Raw genomic sequence first — 26,415 nt, 5'->3', positions numbered from 1 at the left:
GTATATTCCCATGTATGTCCTATGGATGGCATCCTCATCCCAAAGGTGCAACTATAGCCATGCAATGAAGTCCAGCTGCAGCATGGGCCAAGTACAAAGAGAAAACACAAAATCACAGCCCCCTCTTTAAGGCTGCACAAAGGTTTATCCAAGCAGGAGCAATATTTGGCAAATCATTTGGGTAAAGTGAATGTATATCTAATAGACATACCTGTACCACATCACTTTTTTTTTGTTATGATGAGGCAGCACGTTGAACATAATTTGGCTTAACTTGGTATTTAGAAGGACCAAGTGCCTTCTACCATAAAACAGCCTTTCTCAACCTTTTTTACATGGAGGAATCCTTTAAAAAAACCTTTTAGATTTCAAGGAACCTCTACCAATAGGTACAATATCCACAGCTCTAGGCACATTAGCATGGTGGTTGGGGGAAGAAAGCTCTTACATTGGAGCCCATTAAGAAAAACCCCCCTTTACTGATAGCTGAAAAGATCATTGGTAACTTACAAGAGAGGCAGAAATTGCTCATGGCTCAAGGAACCACTAGCAACCTCTGGAGGAACCCTATGGTTCCACAGAACTCTGGTCGAGAAAGGCGATGTTCGATGTTTTGAAGTTCTGTCATTCAAAATGTTACTGTTACATGTAGATCATATTGGGTCGTTTTCCACAGAGCATACTAATAACTAGATCAAAGGGTACCTGTCAGCAAACGAAAGTGGGAGCTGCCAATGATGTCTAGTTCTTAAGCACTTGCCGCCCGCCAATGACAGATTGACGGCGGCAAAGTGGTTGTAGAATCCTGACTGGACGTCATATGACGTCCTCAGGATTCTGAGCCGCTGCGCGCCCCCGGGGGCGCGCATTGCGGCGATCGTTGTTGCAGGGTGTCAGTCTGACATCCCGCAACACCGATCTCGGTAAAGAGTCTCTCACGGAGACTCTTTATCACGTGATCAGCCGTGTCCAACCACGGCTGATCACGATGTAAACAGGAAGAGCCGTTGATGGCTCTTCCTCACTCGCGTCTGACAGACGCGAGTAGAAGAGAGCCGATCGGCGGCTCTTCTGACAGGGGGGGTTCGCGCTGATTGTTTATCAGCGCAGCCCACCCTCGGATCGCCACACTGGACCACCAGGGAAGCCCACCCTGGACCAGGGAAGGGCAAAAAAAAAGGGGCAAAAAAAAAAAAAGCATTAAAAAAAAAAGATGCCAATCAGTGCCCACAAATGGGCACTGATTGGCACACATGGGTAAATCAGTGCCACCCCACAGTGTCCATCAGTGCCACCCCACAGTGTCCATCAGTGCCACCCATAAGTATCCATCAGTGCCGCCCATGAGTGCCCATCTGTGCCGCCTATGAGTGCCCAGTGCCGCCCATGAGTGCTCATCAGTGCCGCCCATGAGTGCCCATCAGTGCCGCCCATGAGTGCCCATGAGTGCCACCCATGAGTGCCCATCGGTGCCGCCTATGTGTGCCCATCAGTGCCGCCTATGTGTGCCCATCAGTGCCGCATACCAGCGCCACCAATCAGTGCCACCTCATCTGTGCCTGTCAGTACTACCTCATCGATGTCCATCAGTGCCATCTCATCGGTGCCCATCAGTGCCGCCATATCAGTGCCCGTAATTGAAAGAGAAAACATACTTATTTACAAAAAAATTAACAGAAAAAAATAAAAACGTAATTTTTTTTCAAAATTTTCAGTCTTTTTTTAGTTGTTGCGCAAAAAAAATAAATCGCAGAGGTGATCAAATACCACCAAAAGAAAGCTCTATTTGTGGGGAAAAAAGGACGCCAATTTTGTTTGGGTACAATGAAGCATGACCGCGCAATTGCCATTCAAAGTGCGACAGTGCTGAAAGCTGAAAATTGGCTTGGGCGGGAAGGTGCGTAAGTGCCCTGTATGGAAGTGGTTAAAGATGCATGTTCCATGTCATTTTTATCTTGGCCTCACTACTAATGAGTTATAGACCAGAACTAGGTCTCCTGACACCTAACAAATGCTTTTTTTTGCAGGGCTGTGACCTACAGATTAGGAAGGATAATGAAGATGGCCCTGGAACATGTGTCTTTAAGAACAATTCAGCAATGACAGCTCCCAAATTTCCATCATGCCAGGTTCCTTTTGAATCTTCATCCACCTTTGATCACCTACCAGTTTCTTACATCATTTGCCACGATCGTTGCAGCAAGATTCCAGTTCCCAGTTCCGCCCAGCTGAATGCAGCCAGTGTAGGGAGGTATCTTTATCGCACTTTGATTATTCCTTTTTTATATTGCACAGAAAGTAGGAGGGGGAGTGCACAGTAGGGTTGATTAGAGATCTGTCTCCTGGAAAAACAGGGACTAAGAAATATTCATACAACAGTGTTCACCCATAAATAAAATAATAATGACATTTTAGCTCTGGATGACTGATTAGGTGTTTGCCAATATTGCAGGCCAGGAAAGTGACATTTTGCAGATCTTACCATTATGGAGTCCAGTGTTCTGCAGATTTAATATAATAATACTGTGCAGGTCTTCTTCCATAGAGAGCGCTGTAGTCTGTGAATCATCCTTATACATTGTACATCTACATGTCTGGGGCTGGAACAGGACTGAGCAAAGCTTTATAGACTGTTCTCACATGATAAGGCTAGTGTAACAGTCTTTATAATAGTAACAAGCAATACAGTGAAAAATAAACTTGAATATCCCCTATCATCTTCTGCTCTTTGGGCGGGTACCTAGAACGGTACCCGGACAAGCTTTTGTTCCCTGTAAATGCCCTCAATATATGGCTGTGTGAATTGTGCCCATGTGTGCATATATGAGATTCACAACATGCATAGACAGGCTCTTGTAATGCCCGGTGAAAGCCTGCAAACGGCTTTATGCCATCAAAATACAATGACACCCCCATCCCCACCGTATTGTCATAAACCACTGTGTGCGTCCTGTTTTGTCCAAGGCCACGCCATGATTGCACAACAATCAAACAGTGACATTGTACTTAACTGATAAATGCACAGTGACAATTTTCTAGAAAACAAAAGGACCGACAGTGTGCTCCTTGATATTAGCATCTGAGTTTTGGCGTTGATAGCGTCCTTGCAGGTGGTGGGCAGCACAGTTGTGGCTGGCATGCGGTGGCCACTGGATGCAAGGGGCAGAAAAAGTATGGTCTACCAGGCCTTAGACGTCCAGACCAGTGAAAAAGGAAGAGTAAAATCAGTGTGTCCCTGAGTCAAAAGCTCTTACCAAATCGTTCCCCTTTTTTTTTTTTTTACCAGGTAGGGGGTCAGAGTCCACCACCCTGCTTGCATATGCATAGTCTCCGACAAGCCAACCTGCTCTACATCAGATAATCTGCAGCACATTGCCTTTCATTTATATAGTGCTGTACATACTTATACATTAACATATACAGTGGCGTGTATACCTACGCAGAGTCCCACGTCTTGCCCCGACTGCAAACATATACTGTGCTATGCATACGTGTTGATATATCTACAGAGTGCTGTGCATACATATACATAGCTCTGTGCCCACAGATCTATACTTCACCCCCTATATAGATGTGTCCTGTGCTGTACACCAATATTTATCTACAGTTCTGTACATCCATGTTATATACCAGACTTTGTACACAGATGTGTGCAATGTGTCTCAGTTTTAAATGCAAAGATCCTTTCCCCTGCAGTATATATATATATATAGAACAATATTACATGTGCATAGATTTCCTCTCCATTTGTGCATTTTCTAGGCTACAGAATTGTCAGTCCAATGGGAACCAAGTGAGTGTTGACTGTCATGAGAGTGTGTAGATGTTCTGTGTGTAGCCTTTGGGGTATGCATGAGAGCTAATATGATGACATGTATTGAAGAATTAGTAAAATGTAGAATGACACGGAATGTGCATGTGACTGTGCATGTTGATTGCATGTGAACTATTGGTCTGCACAGGTCTCATTTAAATAGGTTAAATGGTGTCTTTGTAAATAACTTGAACCTCCAGAACCAACTGCAGGTATGTGGAAATCACACACACACAAAAATATATAGCAGTAGCCTTCGTCAGCAGCACATGGATATTGCCATTTTTTAAAGGTAGCAGGTTTTTAGCGACATATGAAGACTTGCAGATACAGTACATATTTAGGAAGTTGATTCAGGTCTTCCATCACTAAGAAACTGAAATGATAAGAAAAGTTCTACAGTAAGTATTGTTACTTATTATCTGTTGTTTTCCAGGTATACAGTACCCATACAGGTACATACACTATATTGTCAAAAGTATTGAGACACCTGCCTTGACACGCATATGAACTTTAATGGAATCCCAGTCTTAGTCCGTAGGGTTCAATTTGTGCACTGGTGCGCAGTCATGTTGGAACAGCAAGGTGCCATCCCCAAACTGTTCCCACAAAGTTGGGAGCATGAAATTGTCCAAAATATCTTGGCATGCTGACTTCTTAAGAATTCCCTTCACTGGAACTAAGGGGCCAAGCCCAACCCCTGAAAAACAACCCCACACCATAATCCCCCTTCACCAAATGATTTGGACCAGTGCAAAAAGCAAGGTCCATAAAGACATGGATGAGCGAGTTTGGGGTGGAGGAACTTGACTGGAAGAATGGTTAAACACTCCCATAGACACACTCCTAAACCTTGTGGACATCCTTCCCAGAAGAGTTGAAGTTGTTATAGCTGCAAAGGATGAGCCAACTCAATATTGAACCCTACGGACTAAAACTGGGATGCCATTAAAGTTCATGTGCGTTTAAAGGCAGGCGCCCCAATACATTTGACAATATAGTGTATGTACAGACCATAAATACATGTGAATGATAATAGCCCTCTGCAAAGGCTATACCTATTTGTCACCAGCTATGATAGTTGACTATAAAATAGAGAAAGAAAAAAAATAAGAGTTAATCATGTGTTTGTGGAAGCAGCATTGTGTATATGCTAAGATATCATTGAAAAGTACATTCTGCCAGTTAAGGTTTGGCAAAAAAGAAGATGACTGTATGCTGCTTGAGCTACAGTGTGCCCTGTGACTCCTTTCAAGAGCTTCCCACAATTTCTTAGTCCCACACGTTTTCTTACTGGATTTATACATAAGCATCCAGTGATAGCCAGTCAAAGTAGAAAGATAATGGGAAAACAATTACAAACTGTATTACAAACTGTGCTTTGGTGCTTCCTGCTTTTACCCTGCTGTCCTATGTACAGTATCTTAAAAATGGCAATATAGAAATATTAGACGGTGGATGATCATATAGTGAACCGAGCTATCAGTTAGAATTTATTCTGCTAATAGCATACTGATCCATGATGTAACGGCACTACTAAGGCTGTCTGCAAAACACAAGAGCATACTCTATACCATGTCTGTGTGTGTGTTATCCATAGTACCAATCAGTAGTCAAATCCTAGATAACACCTAATCATCATTTAAAGTGGAAGTAAACCCTTCAATTTGATAGTTGCAAAAAACAGTTAACATTCCCGGCATGCCGCAAATGCTAGCTGTCATATTTGCTTGTGCTCTCAACCAAACTGTCAAACCGTCCAATGGCTGGTTTCATAACAGGTCACATGTACAGCATTATGGCAGTTACAGATTAAACAGAGGTCAAGATGGCCGCTTCCTTGGCTAAAAACGATAGGAGGGTTTAATTCCACTTTAAGTTCTTTGGCCAAATATTATATTCCATCATTTATTACCTGGTTTTTGACAGCTGCACCCAATCTGTGCCACACCAACGTCGCTGGTTCCTATTGAAATGATGTACCCAGTGAACAAGTTACTTTGTAATTTGGACTGTCTCTAGCATTCTTCATAGTCATGGCTGTACCCCTATTTGCGAAGATGAAATGAATAATGAAGTGCCTAGGTATGTTTCTAATGTGCTTTTTAATACCCCCCATTAAGTTTCATTAAGACTAACCCCTCTATGGCTCTTTTTGAAGCACAGCCTTCAGTGGTCCATTAAGGTGCTTGTAAGGGGTGTAAATCTGTGTTTACAAAATGAGGAGATTTAAGTTGTGCGATTCGGGCTGATGTATAAGCATGTAGCGAATATATGCAAGGTTTGTTTCAACATACGTCATGATCTTGTACAATGTCACTATTGTGCAGCAGCATCTGTGTGTTGGCGACATTGTATTACGCTTGAATACTGAGGTGTCATTTGTGTCTCCTTCAGCTTGCCACATGGAGATGAGTTGATTGTCTGGTATATTGGGACTGTGAGGTGTCAGTATGAGTGTGGTGTCACAGTGTGTTTGATACATCACTAGTTCCAGGAGAATACCAGACCCTACAAGCTGGAAATCCTGACAGTCTCCTGGTAGTATCTGGCAGTAACACTGGAATTCCTCAGGATGCCAGGACTGGGTGTTAATGGCTCATCCGGTGTGTTGGCAGGGGGAGTGGGGATGCTGATGATGGCAGCTGTCAGATCAGACGTTTCACAATTAAGCTTCATATTCCCGTGGGGTTTGGCGTTGAGGCTGGAACGGCTATGCAGGCAGAGTATAAAAAGATACAAAAATAAAGCAACGTTAGATGTCTGAACAAAACTACAAAGAGTGCAAAATACAATGCAATGCAGCTAGACACTTATTTAGATGAACTTATTGTTGTCAGTAAGTTCACTTACAGCATGTTGGTCGTAATGTGCTGACTACTAGGCACGTTTTCAAGTGTATGCATACTTTTTTTTTTTTATTCGTTTTATTTATTTCTCTTTCGTTAAAAAATGCATTCGTCCGAAAATTCTAATTAATTAAGGCCAAATCTGTCATTGAAGGCTTATGGTGTCTGTCGAATGTTCTAAGAAGATTCGACGGAGCAGCTAAACTGTACGACCGCAATCGTACATTTCCGGTCAAATGTTCCGCCTACAAGCTATAGAAGAATTCTAATGTTGTATTACACCAGTGGCGGTTCGTCCATAGAGGGCGCTGGAGCGCCGCCCCCCCTGGCTCTCACCGCCACTGAAATAACATAGATTCATGCATTGCACGAATCTATGTTATTATCGCCGCTGTTATTCAGATGGTCGGCGCTCATGTCCGGCCATCTGAATAACGCCAGCTGGTTGGCTGTACAGAAATGTCTATCAAAGCCAACAGCTCTGATAGGCTTTCCCAATACAGCCCTCGGGTCCCGGAAGCTTATTCTCAGAGCGCACAGACTGTACGCCCCTTGGATAAGATGACAGGCGTCTCAGCCAATCAGGTTGGCCGGTTCTGGCTACCGGTAACCTGACTGGCTGAGACGCCTGTCAGTCATCGAGGGCGGGAGAAGACATCGTGGGATGTGGATGCCTGACTCCAGTAAAGGTAAGTGCCGGGCGGGGGGGGGGGGGGGGTCGAAAGCAATTTACAGGGCACAGTGGGGACAATTGGCACAGCGGCGACCATTGGCACAGCAGGCGAGCATTAAAGGGCACAGTGGTGACAATGGATGGCACAGTGGCTGCGTTTAATGGCATGGCACAGTGGTGACAATGGATGGCACAGTGGCTGCGTTTAATGGCTTGGCACAGTGGTGACAATGGATGGCACAGTGGCTGCGTTTAATGGCATGGCACAGTGGTGACAATGGATGGCACAGTGGCTGCGTTTAATGGCATGGCACAGTGGTGACAATGGATGGCACAGTGGCTGTGTTTAATGGCTTGGCACAGTGGTGACAATGGATGGCACAGTGGCTGCGTTTAATGGCATGGCACAGTGGCGACAATGGATGGCACAGTGGCTGCGTTTAATGGCATGGCACAGTGGTGACAATGGATGGCACAGTGACTGCGTTTAATGGCATGGCACAGTGGTGCGAATTGATGGCACAGTGACTGCATTTGATGGCATGGCACAGTGACTGCGTTTAATGGCATGGCACAGTGGTGCGAATTGATGGCACAGTGGCTGCATTTGATGGCATGGCACAGTGGTGCAAATTGATGGCACAGTGGCTGCGTTTGATGGCATGGAACAGTGGCTGCGTTTGGGCACAGTGAGACTGCAATTTTTTTTTCCTTTGCGCCCCCCCCCCAAAATTTTGAGCACCAGCCGCCACTGTATTACACTAGTAATAATTTTATTTATAAATTATTATTACTAGTCAACCAACATTCTAATTCTTCTATAGCCTATGGGCCGATTATTTGACCGGAAATTAACAATTGCGGCGTCGTACAGTTTAGCTGCTTGTCGACTCTTCTTAGAACTTTTGGCAGACACCATAAGCCTTCAATGACAGATTCAACGTTTGTATGTTTTTCACTGCTTCGTCGAATCCTCATTGTTCATGTCAATTGGTTTACCCCAACACTGTTTCTATAATGTCAAATCTTTCCTCTCTATGTAGAATAATCTTGCACTAATAGAGTTAAGGTTAGGCACATTCGACCGCAGATTCGATAGACACAGATTGCTATTGTCAGCGTCATGTCGAATCTTCTATCTATATCGAACTGTTGTAGCAACGAAAACGAAAATAAAGCATTTTTTTATGTTGGATCTTTCGGATTCTGCGGGTTCGTTTTCGTTTGTTAAAATGATGATGAAAATACCAGAAATTCGGACGAAAAAGCATTCGGATGAAAACGAATGCACATGTCTATAAATGACTGCAATGTGTTTTGATAATGGAGAGAGTACCTGGAGTTTACAACATAAGTTAAATCCCTTATAGTTTGAAGAATATCTCATAGAGGTTCCATGATATTTGTTGTTCAAAGCCTAAGGTCTTAGGCCCCTTTCACACGACAACGTGGAAAACTACAGGAAAAAATAGAGCAGGTTCTAAATTTTTAATGCCCATTTTTCGCGTCGAGAAAAATGCTCTGGAGCCTACACACGATAGTTTTTAGCGACCAATTAAAAAAATTGCATTTTTCTCGTCATGAAAAACGGTCGTGTGTACGTGGCATTACCCTCTCCCCAGTCTATAGCCCTCACCCTGTCTTATCCCACTAAATATCCAAGTTTAATTACCATTGCTATGAATGTCTGTGTTTTTTTTTCTCTTCTCAAAGATTGTGTTATTAACATGCAGCTAAAATTTGTGTATTATTACTGCTTGGACTTTGAATAAGGGAGTACACCCCGAAAACTTGTCCTAACAAAAAATAAAATAAAAAAAGTATCATGGACAGTATTTAATTATTTGTGCAGCCATTCTTCCTAACTTTAGCCACATGGTGGCACTGTGAGTACGTTTTACAAGACCACATCAGCAATGAACTGGTTTACGTAGGTCGTGGGTCTATTTCTAAAGAGGCAAATGTTACCAGTCTCCTCCCTTGGTTGCATGCTCCAAGTCACAATCCCCTCCAAGCATAATTAGTTCCAGAAACATGCTTGTAATCCAAAGCACTTTTATATCAAAGCATTTTTTTTACAGGGTATAAAAGAGAAGAGAGGCACCTCTAAGTGTAGCAATAAGTTGCTAAATATTGTACCTTCATTAAATGTAACCATATTGCTACACTTAGAGGCTCCTCTCTTCTTTTTTATACTCAGTTGTGATATGACGCTACTTTTATATCAAGACATCGCTTGTATATCAAATCACAGTTGATTAAAACATCTTGCAAAACGCTCTCAAACCAAGTTACTCTCAAACCAAGGTTTTACTGGATTTTCTACCACTGTTCACATCCAACAGAATTTATGTTTGCCTACTCTGATCTGGCAAATCTTTTCCAATCATTTTTTGTCAATCCTTAAAGTAAAACTAAATGCAAAAACGTTTTTGTTTTATTTTGGAGGGTGACCGTATGTGTACGGATGAAAAAGGGACATACAATGATCCCTATGAACATCCGCTGACACTCGATCTCGCCCGGTTCCGCAATCCTCCGATTCTGCAGACGGAGGAAAACCGTGGCCCAGATTCAAAGAGATCTGCGCTATATTTGAGGAGGCGCAGGGCAACGATTTTGCCCTGCGCCCACGCAAATATTTTGCGCTGCCCTCGATTCACGGAGCAGTAGCTCCGTAAATTGCGAGGGCGTGCCGGCAAAATTGCCCGGCGTAAGCGCGCGCAATGTAAATGATCCCGCCGAATCATTTAAATTAGGCGCGCTCCCGCGCCGAGCGTAGAGCGCATGCTCCGTCTGGAAACTTTCCCGACGTGCATTGCGGCAAATGACGTCGCAAGGACGTCATTTGCTTCAAAGTGAACGTGAATGGCGTCCAGCGCCATTCACGAATCACTTACGCAAACGACATGAAATTCAAATTTCATGTCGCGGGAACGGCGGCTATACTTTAGCATTGGCTGCCCCTACTATTAGAAGGGGCAGCCTTACGCTAAAGATGCCGTACGGAAACTCCGTACCTTGCGTACGCAGGGCCCGCGCAACATTGTGAATCGCCCCCTAGCGGTCAACGCAAGAATGCAGCCTAAAATCTGCGTGGCATAAGAGCCTTATGCCACGCAGATTTTAGGCTGCAGTCGGCGTAACGAGTTCTCTGAATCAGGAGAACTCGTTACGCCGGCGCAAGTCAGCAATTGCGCTGCGTAACCTATGGTTACGCAGGCGCAATTGCTTACTGAATCTGGGCCCCTATTTTTCCATCGGTCTGCGGATAAGATCGGATCCCCCCATAGAGGAGAGCGTAGAGAAAAGACAGGGCGGTCTCTGCACAGTGTGCGGGGACCGCCCTGTCATCCGCTGGTGTCTTGTCACATTTCGCTCCCAATCACAGATTGCTACGGAAGTGACGTTCCGTCGACGCCATCTTGCTACACCCCACACTCCTGCACAGTAATGATTGAGTGAGAAGGGTGCAAACGGACATCTTGTTACACCCATCGGAGTTTTAGATTTCACAGTTCACGGAGCTTATGTGCTTAAATACAGGGGGGCAGATCCACGTACAGCGGCGCATATTACAGCCAGGCGTAGCGTATCTAAGATACACTACGCCGCCGTAACTTACTTTTTTTTTTTTAATCCTCAAAGAATTTGCGCCGTAAGTTACGGCGGCGTAGTGTATCTTTGGCGGCGTATGGGCGCGCAATTCAAAACGATGTGATGGGGGCGTGTTTTATGTAAATACGTCGTGCCGTCCGTGGGGGTATCCCAGTGCGCATGCTCGAAATTAAACCGGAACAAGCCAATGCTTAAGACGGTGACGTCATTCTACGCAAATCCCAATTCGTGAACGACTTACGCAAACGACGTAAAAAATTCAAAATTCAAAGGCGGGAACGACGGCCATACTTAACATTGAGTACGCCTCATAATAGCAGGGGTAACTATACGCCGGAAAAAGCCGAACGCAAACGTCCTAAAAAAATGCGCCGGCCGGACGTACGTTCGTGGATCGCCGTAACTAGCTAATTTGCATACTAAACGCGGATTTCGACGGAAACACCACCTAGCGGCCGGCGGAAAAATGCATCTACGATCAGACGGCGTACTAAGACGTACGCCTGTCGGATCGATCCCAGATGCAGTGGATACAAAACAAAGATACGACGCAGGAAATGTAAAATTCCGCGGCGTATCAATAGATACGCCAGCGTAATTCTTTTGTGGATCTACCCCAGGATTTTGAAATCCGACGGACTGTTTACATGTTAAAGCGGAGCTCCACTCTAAAGTGGAACTCCCGTTGATCAGAACCCTCCCCCCCTCCGGTGTCACATTTGACACCTTTCAGGGGGGAGGGGGGTGCAGATACCTGTCTAAAGACAGGTATTTGCACCCACTTCTGGCCAAACAGTCTCGGGCAGACTGCGGGCATGACGTCACAGTACACAGCGGGAGCCAATCGGCAGGCGTAGCGTGACTCGCGCATGCGCCGTAGGGAACCGGGCAGTGAAGCCGGAGCGCTTCACTTCCTGGTTCCCTCACCGAGGATGGCGGGGGGCAGCAGAGTGACGAACGACCGCTCGTCCTCTGCTGTGGACGGCGCTTGACTCCAGGACAGGTATGTGTCCTAATATTAAAAGTCAGCAGCTGCAGTATTTGTAACTGCTGGCTTGTAATATTTTTTTTTCAGCGGACATCCGCTTTAAATTTGAAAATCAGAGGTGTTCTATCACATTAGCAACCATGGAAGGTCAGCAGGTTTGCTGCTGCTTTTAAAATGTAACATTTAAACAGTCAGTCGGATTTCCAAATCCTGTATTTAAGCACATAAGCTCCGTTTTGTGTTGAAAATAACTGTGAAATCTAAGGCCCCTTTCAGACTGGGGCGGGAGCTGCGGTGGCGGTATAACGCCGCTAAAAATAGCGGGGCTATACCGCCGGAATTGCTGCGGGTATCAGCCGCTAGCGGTGCGGTATTAACCCCCGCTAGCGGCCGATAAAGAGTTAATACCGCCCGCAATGCGCCTCTATAGAGGCGCATTGCGGGCGGTATTGCCGCGGTTCCCATTGTTTTCAATGGGAAGGAGCGGTAAAGGAGCGGTATACATGCTCCTCTCACCGCGGTTCCCATTGTTTTCAATGGGAAGGAGCGGTGAAGGAGCGGTATACATGCTCCTCTCACCGCTCCAAAGATGCTGCTGACAGGAGATTTTTTTGTCTCCCCCCAGCGCATCGCCTCAGTGTGAAAGCCCTCGGGCTTTCACATTGAGTCTGCAGTGAAGGAGTTTTTCAGGCGGGATAGCAGCGCTATTTTTAGCGCTTTACCGCCTGAAAAACTCCTCAATGTGAAAGGGGCCTAAAACTCTGGTGTGTGTAACAAGATGTCCGCTTGCTCACTTCTCACTCTGTCATTACTGTGCAGGAGTGTGGGGTGTAGCAAGATGGCGGCGACAAAACGTCACTTCCGGAGCAATCTGTGATAGGGAGCGGAATGTGACACTACACCGGCTCAGCTGGGGTCAACGGAGCATCACTGATCCGCCCCGTGTGAAAGGGCCCTTAAAGTGAAATTGGTGCGTTTACAGAACAATAATGAGGCTCCATTCACATCTGTGTTTCCAAATTCAGACACACAGAAAATGTGCGCTTTGCCATGCGTTTCATAAATGCTGCAAATGTGCATCATGTTTGTGTTGTCATCACATGTTAAAGGCCCCCCAAGTCTGGCAAACACACTGAAAACTTCAGTTACGCACCATGCGTCACTCAAAAAAAAATTCTGGAGCTTCTCTGGGGCGATTGTTGTGTGTAGGGCTGCCCAATGCGTGACGAGTGAAAACACTCCAAAACACACGCGGGAATGTGAATTTTTGTTAGGTGGAGATCTGAATGAGGCCTCATAACTAAGTGTCTCCATCCACTCCCTCTTATGTACTTGTATAAAGATGCCATACACTATGCAATCTGATTGTACAATCTATGTACAATTTCCTTTAAATTTACCAGAACTATGGAATAGAGGACCAGGGGCAATTGCCACCCCCGAGAAATTTGTGTTAGTTGCGGAATTCGCGGGCACCGAAGAGTCTGAGCGGCAGTAGTTGCGGAATTCTTGGGCGTTGGAGAGTCTGAGCGTGTGGTAGTTGCGGAATTCGCGGGCGCTAGGGAGTCTGAGCGGGTGGTAGTTGCAGAATTCGCGGGCGCTGGAGAGTCTGAGTGGGCGGTAGTTGCGGAATTTGCGGGCACCGGAGAGTCTGAGCGGGTGGCTCTGTGGCGAGTGAGAGTCAGAGAGTGGGAGGTCAGCTGGTCGGCTCTGTGGGTGTGAGGGCAGCTGGCCAATCAACAAGCCGGCGGCTGGGGGGGGAGCTGAGGGATGACATCATCTCTCACTGCCCTGCGCCCACCTTGCATCCCTGCAGTAACTTCCACCCTCACTGGAGGCAGCAGAGAGATTACATCATCTCTCTGCTGCCTGACACTGACAAGCAAAACACCACCTTAGCAAGTGACAATCCGCAAGGTGTGGCAGGTGAGGTGGCAAGTGAAAATCTGCATCTGGTGGCAGGCAAGTGACATTCTGCAACTTGTGGCAGGTGACCTGGCAAGTGACAATCCACAACTCGTGGCAGGTGGCGTGGCAAGTGACAATCTGCAACATGTGGCAGGTGACGTGGCAAGTGACAATCTGCATCTGGTGGCAGGCAAGTGACTTTCCGCAACTTGTGGCAGGTGGCATGGCAAGTGACAATCTGCAACATGTGGCAGGTGACGTGACAAGTGACAATCCGCAACTTGTGGCAGGTGACGAGGCAAGTGACAATCTGCATCTGGTGGCAGGCAAGTGACATTCCACAACTTGTGGCAGGTGACGTGGCAAGTGACAATCTGCATCTGGTGTCAGGCAAGTGACATTCCACAACTTGTGGCAGGTGACGTGGCAAGTGACAATCTGCATCTGGTGTCAGGCAAGTGACATTCCGCAACTTTTGGCAGGTGGCACGGCAAGTGACAATCTGCAACATGAGGCAGGTGACGTGGCAAGTGACAATCTGCATCTGGTGTCAGGCAAGTGACATTCCGCAACTTTTGGCAGGTGGCACGGCAAGTGACAATCTGCAATATGTGGCAGGTGACGTGAGAAGTGACAATCCGAAACTTGTGGCAGGTGACGTGGCAAGTGACAATCCGAAACATGTGGCAGGCGACGTGGCAAGTGACAATCTGCATCTGGTGGCAGGCAAGTGACATTCTGCAACTTGTGGCAGGTGATGTGACAATCTGCAACGTGTGGCAGGTGACGTGGCAAGTGACAATCCGCGACATGTGGCAGGTGATGTGGCAAGTGATAAGCTGCATCTGGTGGCAGGTGACGTGGCAAGTGACACACTCGGGGCTCCCACTGATTCTACATTATGGTGAGTTGAACCATTTCATTTTATATTACAATGTAATAATAGAAATAATGCATTTCAATCATCCTGACACCAAAACAACCATGGTGCCGTGATCATTGAAGCGCTAACACCAGCCATTTCCCTGATAAATTGCCCCCCAAAAAATGATTTTCTAGTAGTGCCCCTCCCGAGACTAGACTCTGGATCCGCCTCTGTAGAGGACAAACCTGAACAATCCATTAAATATGTAGGAAATCAAGCAGGCCCTTGCACTATATAGCCATAGCTCCCAACTGTCCCCGATTTCGAGGGACTGTATCTGATTTGGAGCAATGTCCCTCTTTCCTCCTCAGTTGTCCCTCATTTTGGTCTGATCTATATAGTTGTATATAAAATGCATTACTTATCTTTCAAAAAGTGTTTCCCAGTGCTAAACCATTCATCCAATTTCTAAATTGCTGCATTTGTAAATTTTAAAAGCCAATATAAAGGAATAGTAGTGGTAAAAACAAGCACAAGTGGATTTAATTAAAGTGGAGTTCCACTCAAAAGTGGAACTTCCGCTTAATCCACTCCTCGCCCCCTTACATGCCACATTGGGCATGTCATTTTTTGGGGGGAGTGGGACATCCTGTCCCACTTCCTCCTTCCGCTCAGGGACCGCTAAGGCAATATTTAAGTTTATTTTGCAAAGCAAATATACAAAAATCAAATACTTTTGACAGGGTACATTCTCTGTACTGCGACGCAGCGCATAAATACACTACATATCAATACAGTTGCAAGCATACAATTAAATTACATTCATTCAACCCATTCTGCGGTATGATGCCTGATGTGTTGCGCAGAGTTGTGAAACCCCGAAACATCACATCTTGCATGACGCCGCATTACCCTGAAAACAGTAGTTCAAAAAAACGTGTCAGGGACCGCTAAGGCGATACGTCATATCGCCTTTAGGTGGCCCCTCCCTGTAGGCGATCACCTGGGACATGTGACAGGTCCCAGGCGATAGCCTGTCCACTCAGGGAGCGCTGCGCCGTTCGCGCATGCGCAGTGAGTGCCCGGCCGTGAACCCGAAAGCTGTCACGGCCGGGTACCCGCAGTTACAATGGAGGCGCCAGCGGAGAAGGGGAGGGGGGCGAGCAAAGCTCCGGGTGGCGCTGGACCGTGGAACAGATAAGTGTATGTTTATTAAAAGCCAGCAGCTTTACTTTTTGTAGCTGCTGACATTTAATAAACATAAAAAATGTCTGGAACTTCCCTTTAACCTTTTTTTTGGTTACTTCTTCTTTAAGGGGGTGTGGCATGGGTGTGTTCTATGCCTACATATGTTTGCTAGTAGGTGTCCCTTATTCCTATCTAAAAATGTTGGGAGGTAGGCATAGCTCAGTGGTCATCAACCCTGTCCTCAGGGCCCACTAACAGGCCAGGTTTGCAAGATAACTGAAATACATCACAGGTGATATCATTTGCTGCTCTAGTGATTGCAGAATTCTAGTCTGCATCTCCCCAAGGTAATACATAAAACCTGGCCTGTTAGTGGGCCCTGAGGACAGGGTTGATGACCACTGGCATAGCTGATGGGAGATTGTACAATCAGATTGTATAGGAAGTGGGTGGAAGGTGGTATTGTAATGAGGAAGGTGTGGTAGAGTGGTGAACACACCCTTATCGTGCCCTCTTCTGTGATGCAACAAGGAAGTGATGACCTCTGGGAGATGACCTAACAGGAAGTGAATGCTGATACAAGCTACAGGAAGTGATGTCATCTAAAAATCCATTCAAAGACTGACAAGATTCTAACTATCATGTGAATGAGGTAAGTGAGAGAAAAGCACATTGGGAGGGATGGCTCAGGAATGGCATTGGAAAAACGCTTCTATTTATTATGAAAAGTGAAATTCTGCCCAAAAAGGTGAACCTATCCTTTAACCACCTCAATACTGGGCACTTTCACCCCCTTCCTGCCCAGGCCATTTTTTAGCTTTCAGTGCTGTCACTCTTTGAATGACAATTGTGCGGTCATGCTAATCTGTAACAATGTAACATTTTTATCATTTTCTTCACACAAATAGAGATTTAATTTGGTGGTATTTAATAACTTCTGGCTTTTATTTTTTTCCTAAAAAAAAAAAAAAAAATGTCTTTATCAATTTAGGTCAATATGTATTCTGCTACTTTATTTTTATTTTTTGGGTAAAAAAATCCCAATAAGACCCCTTTTCACACTGGGGCGGTTTGCAGGCGCTATTGCGCTAAAAATAGCGCCTGCAAACCGACCTGAAACAGTGGCTGCTGTTTTTCCATTGCGAAAGCCCCAAGGGCTTTCACGCTGGAGCGGTGCGCTAGAAGGGCGGCTCCAAAATTCCTGCTAGACGCATCTTTGGAGCGGTGTGTTTACCGTCCTCCACCGCTCCTTCCCATTGAAAGCAATGGGAAATCGCGGCTATACCGCCGGCAATGTGCCTCTGCATAGGCAGATTGCGGACAGTATTAACCCTTTTTCGGCAGCTAGCGGGGGGGTAAAACCGCACCACTATCGGGCGAATACTGCCGCGCTTCCAACGGTAAAGCGCCGCTAAAAATAGCGGCGCTTTACCGCCACCGCACCTCCCGCCCCAGTGTGAAAGGGGCCTGAACGTATATTGATTTGTTTGCGTAATAGCGTCTATAAATTTGTGGATATATTTACGTTTTTTCTTTTTACTAGTAATTGCGGCGATCATCGACTTATACTGGGACTGCAACATTGCAGCAAACACTGACACTTTTTTAGGAACCAGTGACACCAATACAGCGATCAGTGCTAAAGAATAAATAAAAATGCACTGTACCAGTGACTAGGGATATGAGCTCCGGCGTGTTCGCACAGTCCACGTGCAGAGCCCGCCAGGATGTCTGCACGGCACTGCGCTAGCCACAGGCAGGGAGACATTTCTCGATCTCTGCAGCGGAGCATGGGGACAATGTCTCCCTGCCTGTGATTAGCGCAGCGCCGTGCAGACTTTCTGGCGGGCTCTGCACGTGGACTGTGCGAACATGCCGGAGCTCATCCCTACCAGTGACACTGGCTGGGAAGGGGTAAACATCAGGGACTGTGTACCTAGCCAGTGCTTGGTTACTGTGGGGAGGTGCTTTTACTAGGAAAAGGCATTGATCCATGTTCCTGCTTTGCGGGAAAACAGGATCAATACCTTTTCTACTGACAGAACGGCAATCTGCCTTGTTTACATTCTGCTTGTGTCCCAAACGATCGGCGGGTCCAGGCGGACATTGAGTCCTCCGGACCTGCTTATCGGCTGCCGATGTGTCTAATCGCAGCTAGAGCTGGCCGCCAGCGGCGCATATGCGTGCGTGCCACAGACGAGGAAGTACAGGAGATCATGTAATGGGTACGTGATCCTACGCAGCAGAGCCGCCTTGCCGCCGTAAATGATCAGCAAACGGTTAAAAGCGGCATTTTATTACGCCCAGTGTGCATGAGGTATTTGTCTTCACATTTCTCAGCTGATAATTAGTGTGAGTGATCCAGTGGGATAAAATGTGTGAAGGTCAGCAACAAATGTGTGATGGATCCAGGGGACCTTGGGTGTTCCTGACTAGGGATGAGCTCCAGCGTGTTCGCACACTGCACGTGCAAAGCCCGCCAGGAAGTCGGCACTGCTCTGCGCTAATCACAGGCAGTGAGACATTGTCCTGATCTCTGCAGCCACGCACCAGGAAATGTCCCCCTGCCCGTGATTAGCGCAGCACCATGCCGACTTCCTGGCGGCATGTGCAGTGTGCGAACACGCCGGCAGTGGCGGCTGGTGCTCAAAAATTTTTGGGGGGGCGCAAACAAATGAAAAAAATAACAATTGCAGCCCCACTGTGCCCATCAATTGCAACCACTGTGCCTATCAAATGCAGCCACTGTGCCATGCCATCAAACGCAGCCACTGTGCCCATCAATTGTCACCACTGTGCCCATCAATTGTCACCACTGTGCCCATCAATTGTCACCACTATGCCATGCCATCAAACGCAGCCACTGTGCCCAGCAATTGTCGCCACTGTGCCCAGCAATTGTCGCCACTGTGCCCAGCAATTGTCACCACTGTGCCCAGCAATTGTCACCACTGTGCCATGCCATCAAACGCAGCCACTGTGCCATCAATTGTCACCACTGTGCCATGCCATCAAACGCAGCCACTGTGCCCATCAATTGTCGCCTCTGTGCCCATCAATTGTCACCACTGTGCCCATCAATTGTCGCCACTGTGCCCATCAATTGTCGCCACTGTGCCCATCAATTGTCACCACTGTGCCATGCCATCAAACGCAGCCACTGTGCCCATCAATTGTCGCCTCTGTGCCCATCAATTGTCGCCACTGTGCCCATCAATTGTCGCCACTGTGCCCATCAATTGTCGCCACTGTGCCCATCAATTGTCACCACTGTGCCCATCAATTGTCACCACCATGCCATGCCATCAATTGTCACCACTGTGCCATGCCATCAAACGCAGCCACTGTGCCCAGCAATTGTCGCCACTGTGCCCAGCAATTGTCGCCACTGTGCCCAGCAATTGTCGCCACTGTGCCCAGCAATTGTCACCACTGTGCCGGGCCAAACGCAGCCACTGTGCCCAGAAATTGTCACCACTGTGCCCAGAAATTGTCACCACTGTGCCCAGTAAAATGCTGGCTGCCACTGTGACCTGTAAAATGCCGCCCCCGCCTGGCACTTTCCTTTTTGGAGTCAGCCATGCTACTACCATCCCTCGATGTCTTCTCCCGCTGGCTCTGATAGGCACTTCCACAGCCACCGTTATTCAGATGGGGGCCGGCCATCAGGGCCGGACTGGCCTAGCGGGACAGCGGGAAATATCCCGGTAGGCTGGCTGCTGTGAACAGGACTCGGGGCTGGATGAGGAAATAAATTCCAGCAGCAGAGCGGAGGGCTGGAGGAGCACGTGACTATCGTGCGGCAGGCACTGTCAGGTCTGTGCTGTGGTGTGGAGGAGGATAATGCAGGAGGGAACACTTACTGGGTGTTCTCTGGCCACTGGCCAGTCATTTCTCTAGTAGGGAACCCACAGCCAATAGCGCTGCATAAAGGAGTTCAAGGGAGGACCTGCTCCTCCTCCGGTCCATCCACAGCCAATCAGCAGGCAGTGTAGCTCTTCCCCCACTCACATTTGATTGTAAGTGTTGGAGTGAGGCTGAATGGGGCACGCTAGGAGGGAGATGCAGGAAAGGAAAGGTAGGATGACAACAATCCATGTTCTGCAGCCTCAGGACACACAAATCTGAACAGTAACATCAGCCTCCCCCACACACACACCTCTTGTCTCCCTGTTTCTGCCTATAACCTGACCTGCACATTGTCTGATCACACTGATAAGATCTCTGGAAGACTCTGCAGCAGTGTTCTATGAGACCAGGGACACATTTAACCATTTCAGCCTATAATCAGCTATTTAGGCAGAGCTCTGTGTGTGCTGCACAGATTGTTTGATAGGAGTTTGTTTTTGTTGGAGGCTTTACTGCTGGATGAGGCTAAAAGCTTAACAGACCAATTAACTGGTTACTGTCCTCCACTAATCCTGAGCAGTTCAGTTTTTGCAAGAAAATTTGTATTTTAGAAATTGGATGTGATTATTTCTTCTGTCACTTGGTTGTACTTTCAAAGGATAAAGACTGCCTTGATCCTGCAGAGATAGTTTAAATAGAGTGGAGCAACCCTGCAATACTATATACCTGTACATTGAGTTCATCTTTAAATGCAGCCTCTGACCATCTCCTGAATCAATCATGTCTGCAATCCTTAACCGTCCCCTGTACCATGTCTGCAATCTCTGACATTCTCCTGTACTATAATCTGCAGTCTCTGACCATCTCCTGTCCTGTAACTACAGTCTCTGACCATCTCCTGTAATATATATCTGCAGTCTCTGACCATCTCCTGTAATATATATCTGCAGTCTCTGACCATCTCCTGTAATATATATCTGCAGTCTCTGACCATCTCCTGTAATATATATCTGCAGTCTCTGACCATCTCCTGTAATATATATCTGCAGTCTCTGACCATCTCCTGTAATATATATCTGCAGTCTCTGACCATCTCCTGTAATATATATCTGCAGTCTCTGACCATCTCCTGTAATATATATCTGCAGTCTCTGACCATCTCCTGTAATATATATCTGCAGTCTCTGACCATCTCCTGTAATATATATCTGCAGTCTCTGACCATCTCCTGTAATATATATCTGCAGTCTCTGACCATCTCCTGTAATATATATCTGCAGTCTCTGACCATCTCCTGTAATATATATCTGCAGTCTCTGACCATCTCCTGTAATGTCTGCAATCCCTGCAGGAGAGGGTACACACATGATACACACACACTGTACACACTTCCTCATCTGCCACAGCAGAATTATATTAGAGCCCCCAGTACAGAATGAGGATGCTTTATGGTGGGTGCCATGGCCATGGCACATTTTACATTGAAATCCATCCTCCCCCATAAGACAATCATTTATTGAGTGTAATATACATATAGGTGTAAATACATACACTGTGCGTGTGTGTGTGTGTTTAGATATAGAGTTGAGAGAGGAAAAAAACAAGGAGTAAGAGAAGGAATTAAAAGAGGGGGATAAAGAAAGAAAACGAGTGAGAAAGAACATGAAAGATGGATAAAGAGCGATAGATAGGGGGTGGGGACAAGACATTAGGATAGAGAGAGATAAAAGTTAAAGAAAGGAGAACAAAGAGAAAGAGTGGTACATCCTAATGCCACGTACACACGATCGGTTTGTCTGATTAAAACGGTCTGATGGACCGTTTTCATCAGACTAACCGATCGTGTGTGGCCCCCATCAGTTTTTTATCCATCGGTTAAAAAACTAGGAGCTTTGTTTTAAAATTACCTGATGGTTAACTAACCGATAGAAAAAAACGATCGTCTGTGGGCACGTCCATCAGTTAAAAATCCACGCATGCTCAGAATCAAGTCGACGCATGTTCGGAAGCATTGAACTTAATTTTTTTTTCAGCACGTCGTAGTGTTTTACGTCACCGCGTTCTGACACAATCGTTTTTTTAACTGATGGTGTGTAGGCACGACTGATGAGCTTCAGCTTCATCGGATATCTGATGAAAAATCCATCAGACCGTTTTCATTGGATGAACCGATCGTGTGTACAGGGCATAGGGGGTTTAATACTGTACGAGTGGAAGGGACTCGGCGTGCTAAATGTCCGCGGGTTAGGGGTGCAAATTACTTGCCTTGGGTGCTGACAACCCCCGCTACGCCACTGGGGCTGCTATGAAAGAATTTCCAGGGCTGGTTTTTATGCCCAGTCCGGCCCTGCCGGCCATCTGAATATTCGGCGGCAATACATAGATTCATGCAATGCATTGCATGAATCTATGTCTATTGTGATCAGTGGCGTGTGCGGGATCCAGAGGGGGCGGCGCTCCAGCGCCCTCTGTACACGCACCACCACTGCACACCGGAGCTCATCCCTATTCCTGACTTCACCCAACTGTATCAGAAAATAAAACGTGGGACTTGTCCAAAACTTTCACCAACAGACTAAACACTGGTAACAGAATTTCCCGCTCATTTACCTTCTTCTTCTAAATGGAATATTTTAGCTTTCGATTCGTGAATAATACAGACTGTTCCTTTACATGAGAGGAACCTGTATATATTATTTATGCACCTATTTAAGCTATAAATTTCCTGTAAGACACCAAGTACAGTATTTATTAATACTATCATTTGCAGCCTCTCCTGTGCTGGTTGAATGCATGAATTATGTATTAAACAGACTTCTCTTGCACATGATGTAAAGCTGAATGGCTTTGATTTCCCATGTCTTATATACAGAATGTTTTCTTATATAATTATGTCCATTAAAGAACCTTTAATACATTAAGGCCAATAGGATGTGTTAAGAAATGTAAGTTACAAATGATGCTTAAAGTGTATCTGATGAACTTCTCTTATTTGTTTCCCTTTGGTTAGTAATACAGTACAACTGACCATGTTTTGTTATGTCAGTATAGGTGCAAAAAATATTGATCCTGCCAGAAATGTTGTGTACTGAGACACTGCCTGCTGTCTAGCTTGTATTAGTTCAGGCTATCTCTTTGGACTACTTAACACCTTCCCCTATGTTACGGGGAAGAGGAGAGGGGTAGGCCAGGGTTTGACAAATTTGCTTGGAATCTAGGAGCCAGCTAAAAAAGTTAGGAGCCAGAAAACGCGCCCCGTCCCGACGAACTTGCGCGCAGAAGCGAACACATACGTGAGTAGCGCCCGCATATGTAAACGGTATTCAAACCACACATGTGAGGTATGGCCGCGATAGTTAGAGCGAGAGCAATAATTCTAGTCCTAGACCTCCTCTGTAACTCAAAACTGGCAACCTGTAGATTTCGCCTATGGAGATTTTTTTTTTTTTTTTTTTTCTTTTTTTTTTTTTTTTCAAGAGTGTTTTAATATTTGTGGCGCGGTTTTTTGTTTTTGTAATCCACGGATAATGTTTGGTTGGTTAACCATTACCTGTGGATTCCTGCAATTTTATCTTTTTTTTTTTTTTTTTTTCTTTTTTTTTTTCCCCCCCCCCCGGATCTGTGTGCCATGCAATCTTCTTTATGGTTTTTCATCTTTCTGCTTCTGTCGTCCCCTGGACGAACTTTTCTGTGGATTTGAACACTTTCCACTTTTCCCAAACCATCCTGTTTCTGTCCTCTTCTCCTAACTCTCTGCAGGCAAGATACTCCATCTCTTCTATATATTCCACCCTTTCTATCCACTCTTTAATTGATGGCCTCTTTGGGTGTAGCCAATTTTTGGGGATCAGAGCCTTAGCTGCGTTTAACAACACTGGGACCAGAGTTGTTCCATATTGTTTTTTTGTTTTTTCAGTTCCGTGAAACAAACAGGTCAGCGGGCTACATAGAATCGTCTCTCCTGTTATTTCTGCGATATATTTCAAGATTTCTTTCCAGTATTCCTGTATTCTCGGGCAGTCCCACCATATATGTAGCGTTGTTCCTTTTTGTTTACAGTTTCTCCAACATAACTCTGAATTTCTAGGGTGGATCTTATTCATTCTTGATGGGGTCATGTGCCATCGTACCATACATTTATAATTTGCTTCTATGGTGGTAATGTCCGCGGCATGGTTATATACTGCACCTATCATTTGTGTTTTATCAATTTTTTTACCAATGTCGCTTTCCCATTTTTCTAAAAAGGGCAATGCTTCCTGGGTCTCGAGTTCTGTTAGTATCCCGTATACCTTTGATATACCGTGTATCAGGGGCTTGTCCATGCTGCATATTTTTTCTATTGGATATAGTGTCTTGTCTTCCCTAATTGGTTGTGGTAGTGTGCTCACAAAATGTTTTAACTGCATATACTCCCATTCACTCATGCTTTGTTCCCCTTCCCCTATTTTTATCTCTTGTCTAAGTTTAATTTTTCCCCGTGTAACAATATCTTTTAATTTTTTCTCCCCTAAGTGTTTTCCAAAACGTGTTCCGTTACCTGGTGGAAAAAAATTTGTGCCTGCTAATGGGATTAATGGAGAGTTATACTCCCATTTTTCCCGTCTCAATATTGTGTCCCATATCCTAAATACGTTCCTTGTTATGTTGTGTGTGTTCGTGCTAAATTCCCTCATTTTCGGTGGTATCCATACATTTCTATTTAATAGTGTCCCACTTAATATTTCTTCCATACGTACCCATTTTTTTTGTGTATGTGCGTTTGTCCATTCTACCAACCTAGCTAAGTTTACAGCATAATAATATCTTTTTATATCGGGGAGCCCCAACCCCCCTCCTTTTTTTTTCAAGCTCAACAATGAATAGCTTAATCTAGCCTTTTTACCTGCCCATAGATATTTCAAAATTACTGTTTTAATTACTTTAAAGAAGCTTTGCGGTATTTTTATTGGGAGCATTTGAAGTTTGTATGTTATCTTTGGTAAAATCATCATCTTAAACGCATTAATCTTGCCTATCCAGGAGATATGTTTTTTTGCTAGGTTTTTCAGGTCATGGTTAATGTCATTGATTAAGGGGACAAAGTTGGCCGAGTAGAGTTTTTCAAGTTTAGGTGTAATTTTTATACCCAAGTACGTTATAGCTTCTTTTTCCCATGTAAAAGGATACTCTTTCTGTAGTTCTTCTGCTTCTTTTTTTTCTATCCCCAGATTCAAGATTACCGTTTTTATCGGGTTTATTTTAAAATTTGAAAGTTCTCCATATCTTTTTATTTCCTTTATAACATTAGGAAGAGATACTCTAGGTTTGGTCAGATATAGGAGTATGTCATCCGCATACGCCGCCACCTTGTGTTCTTCATCTCCCACTCTCACCCCTCCTATCCCCGGGTTTTCCCGGATTTTTGCTAACAACGGTTCCAAGGCTATTACATATAGGAGAGGTGAGAGCGGGCACCCCTGTCTGGTTCCGTTTTCCATGTTGAACACAGATGACATACTCCCATTGACCTTCACCCTTGCCGTCGGGTGGCTGTACAGGTTCTTTACCCATTTCATGAACCTTGGGCCCATGCCTATTTTTTGTAAAGTTTCCATCATAAACCCCCAGTCGACTCTGTCAAATGCTTTTTCGGCATCTAAAGACATGAGTACGGCTGGGGGTTTCTTTTTTGGGTCTTGTTGTAGCAGTAACAGGGTCCTTATACTATTGTCTCTTCCTTCTCTGCCTGCTACAAAGCCCGCCTGATCTGAGTTTATTAATTGCGGCATTAAACTTTTTATCCTGGTTGCTAATATTTTCGCGTATACTTTCAGGTCTGCGTTTAACAGTGCTATTGGACGATAGGAGGAACACAACGTTCCATCTTTTCCCGTTTTAGGGATAATAGAAATATTTGCCAAAAGAGATTCTTTTCTTATTTCTTCTTCCTCTCCTATTTTGTTAAAATAGTTACATATCTCTGGAACCAGGAGTTCGCTAAATGTTTTATAATATTTGATCGGCAAGCCATCGGGGCCTGGACTTTTCCCGCACGGGGTTTCCCTGAAGGCTCTATGAACCTCTTCTTGAGTTATTGGGGCCTCTAGGGATTCAATGTCATTTTGAGAAATTTGAGGTAATTTCGCTTCTTCTAGGTATTCCCTGATTTTCCTTTTTCTCATCTTTTCTTGCTCTTGTGTTTCCTTAGTTCTTATTGAATATAGTGAGCTATAAAAAGTCCGAAAGGATTCCGCTATTTCAGACGTCTTATATTTCATAAGGCCGTCTTGATTCTTTATTTTTTCGATGTAGTTTTTTTTTTTTTTTTCCCTGGATATTTTGGCTAGATGTTTCCCTGGTTTGTTCCCCCATTTATATCTCTCCTTTCTAACATTTTTGAATATGTCTCTTGTTTCAACCTTCATCAGATCTCTAAGCTGGGTCCTCTTTACAATAATTTCATGATATATTTCATTTTCTCCTCGTTCTTTATGTATTTGCTCCAGTTCAAATAGCTCAGTTGTTAATTTTTTCATGTTTAATTTCCTTATCTTTTTTTTCCCTGCTCCTATTGAGATTAATTTCCCTCTGATGTATGCCTTATGGGCCTCCCAAACGGTAGCTACCCTTACTCCAGGTGTGTTATTAAGGGTGAAATATTGATCCAATTCCGTTCTCACT

At 45.2% G+C, this 26,415-nt stretch overlaps 1 protein-coding gene across 1 annotated transcript in view; it reads right to left on the bottom strand.

Annotated features, from left to right (window-relative positions):
* Positions 1-5,620: 5,620 nt before the first annotated feature.
* Positions 5,621-26,415, bottom strand: part of KCND1 (potassium voltage-gated channel subfamily D member 1) — a 150,110-nt gene continuing 129,315 nt past the window's right edge. Inside the window, exon 7 of the mRNA XM_040324270.1 lies at positions 5,621-6,527. Within this exon, the coding sequence (XP_040180204.1) occupies positions 6,326-6,527 (202 nt within the window). The 3' untranslated portion in view covers positions 5,621-6,325. The remainder of the gene's footprint in view (positions 6,528-26,415) is intronic.

This window comes from Rana temporaria, chromosome 9, assembly GCF_905171775.1.
Source record: "Rana temporaria chromosome 9, aRanTem1.1, whole genome shotgun sequence".
Classification (NCBI taxonomy): Eukaryota; Metazoa; Chordata; class Amphibia; order Anura; family Ranidae; genus Rana; species Rana temporaria.
Note: the sequence above shows the minus strand (reverse complement) of the source record. Positions and strands in the feature narration are given on the sequence as shown.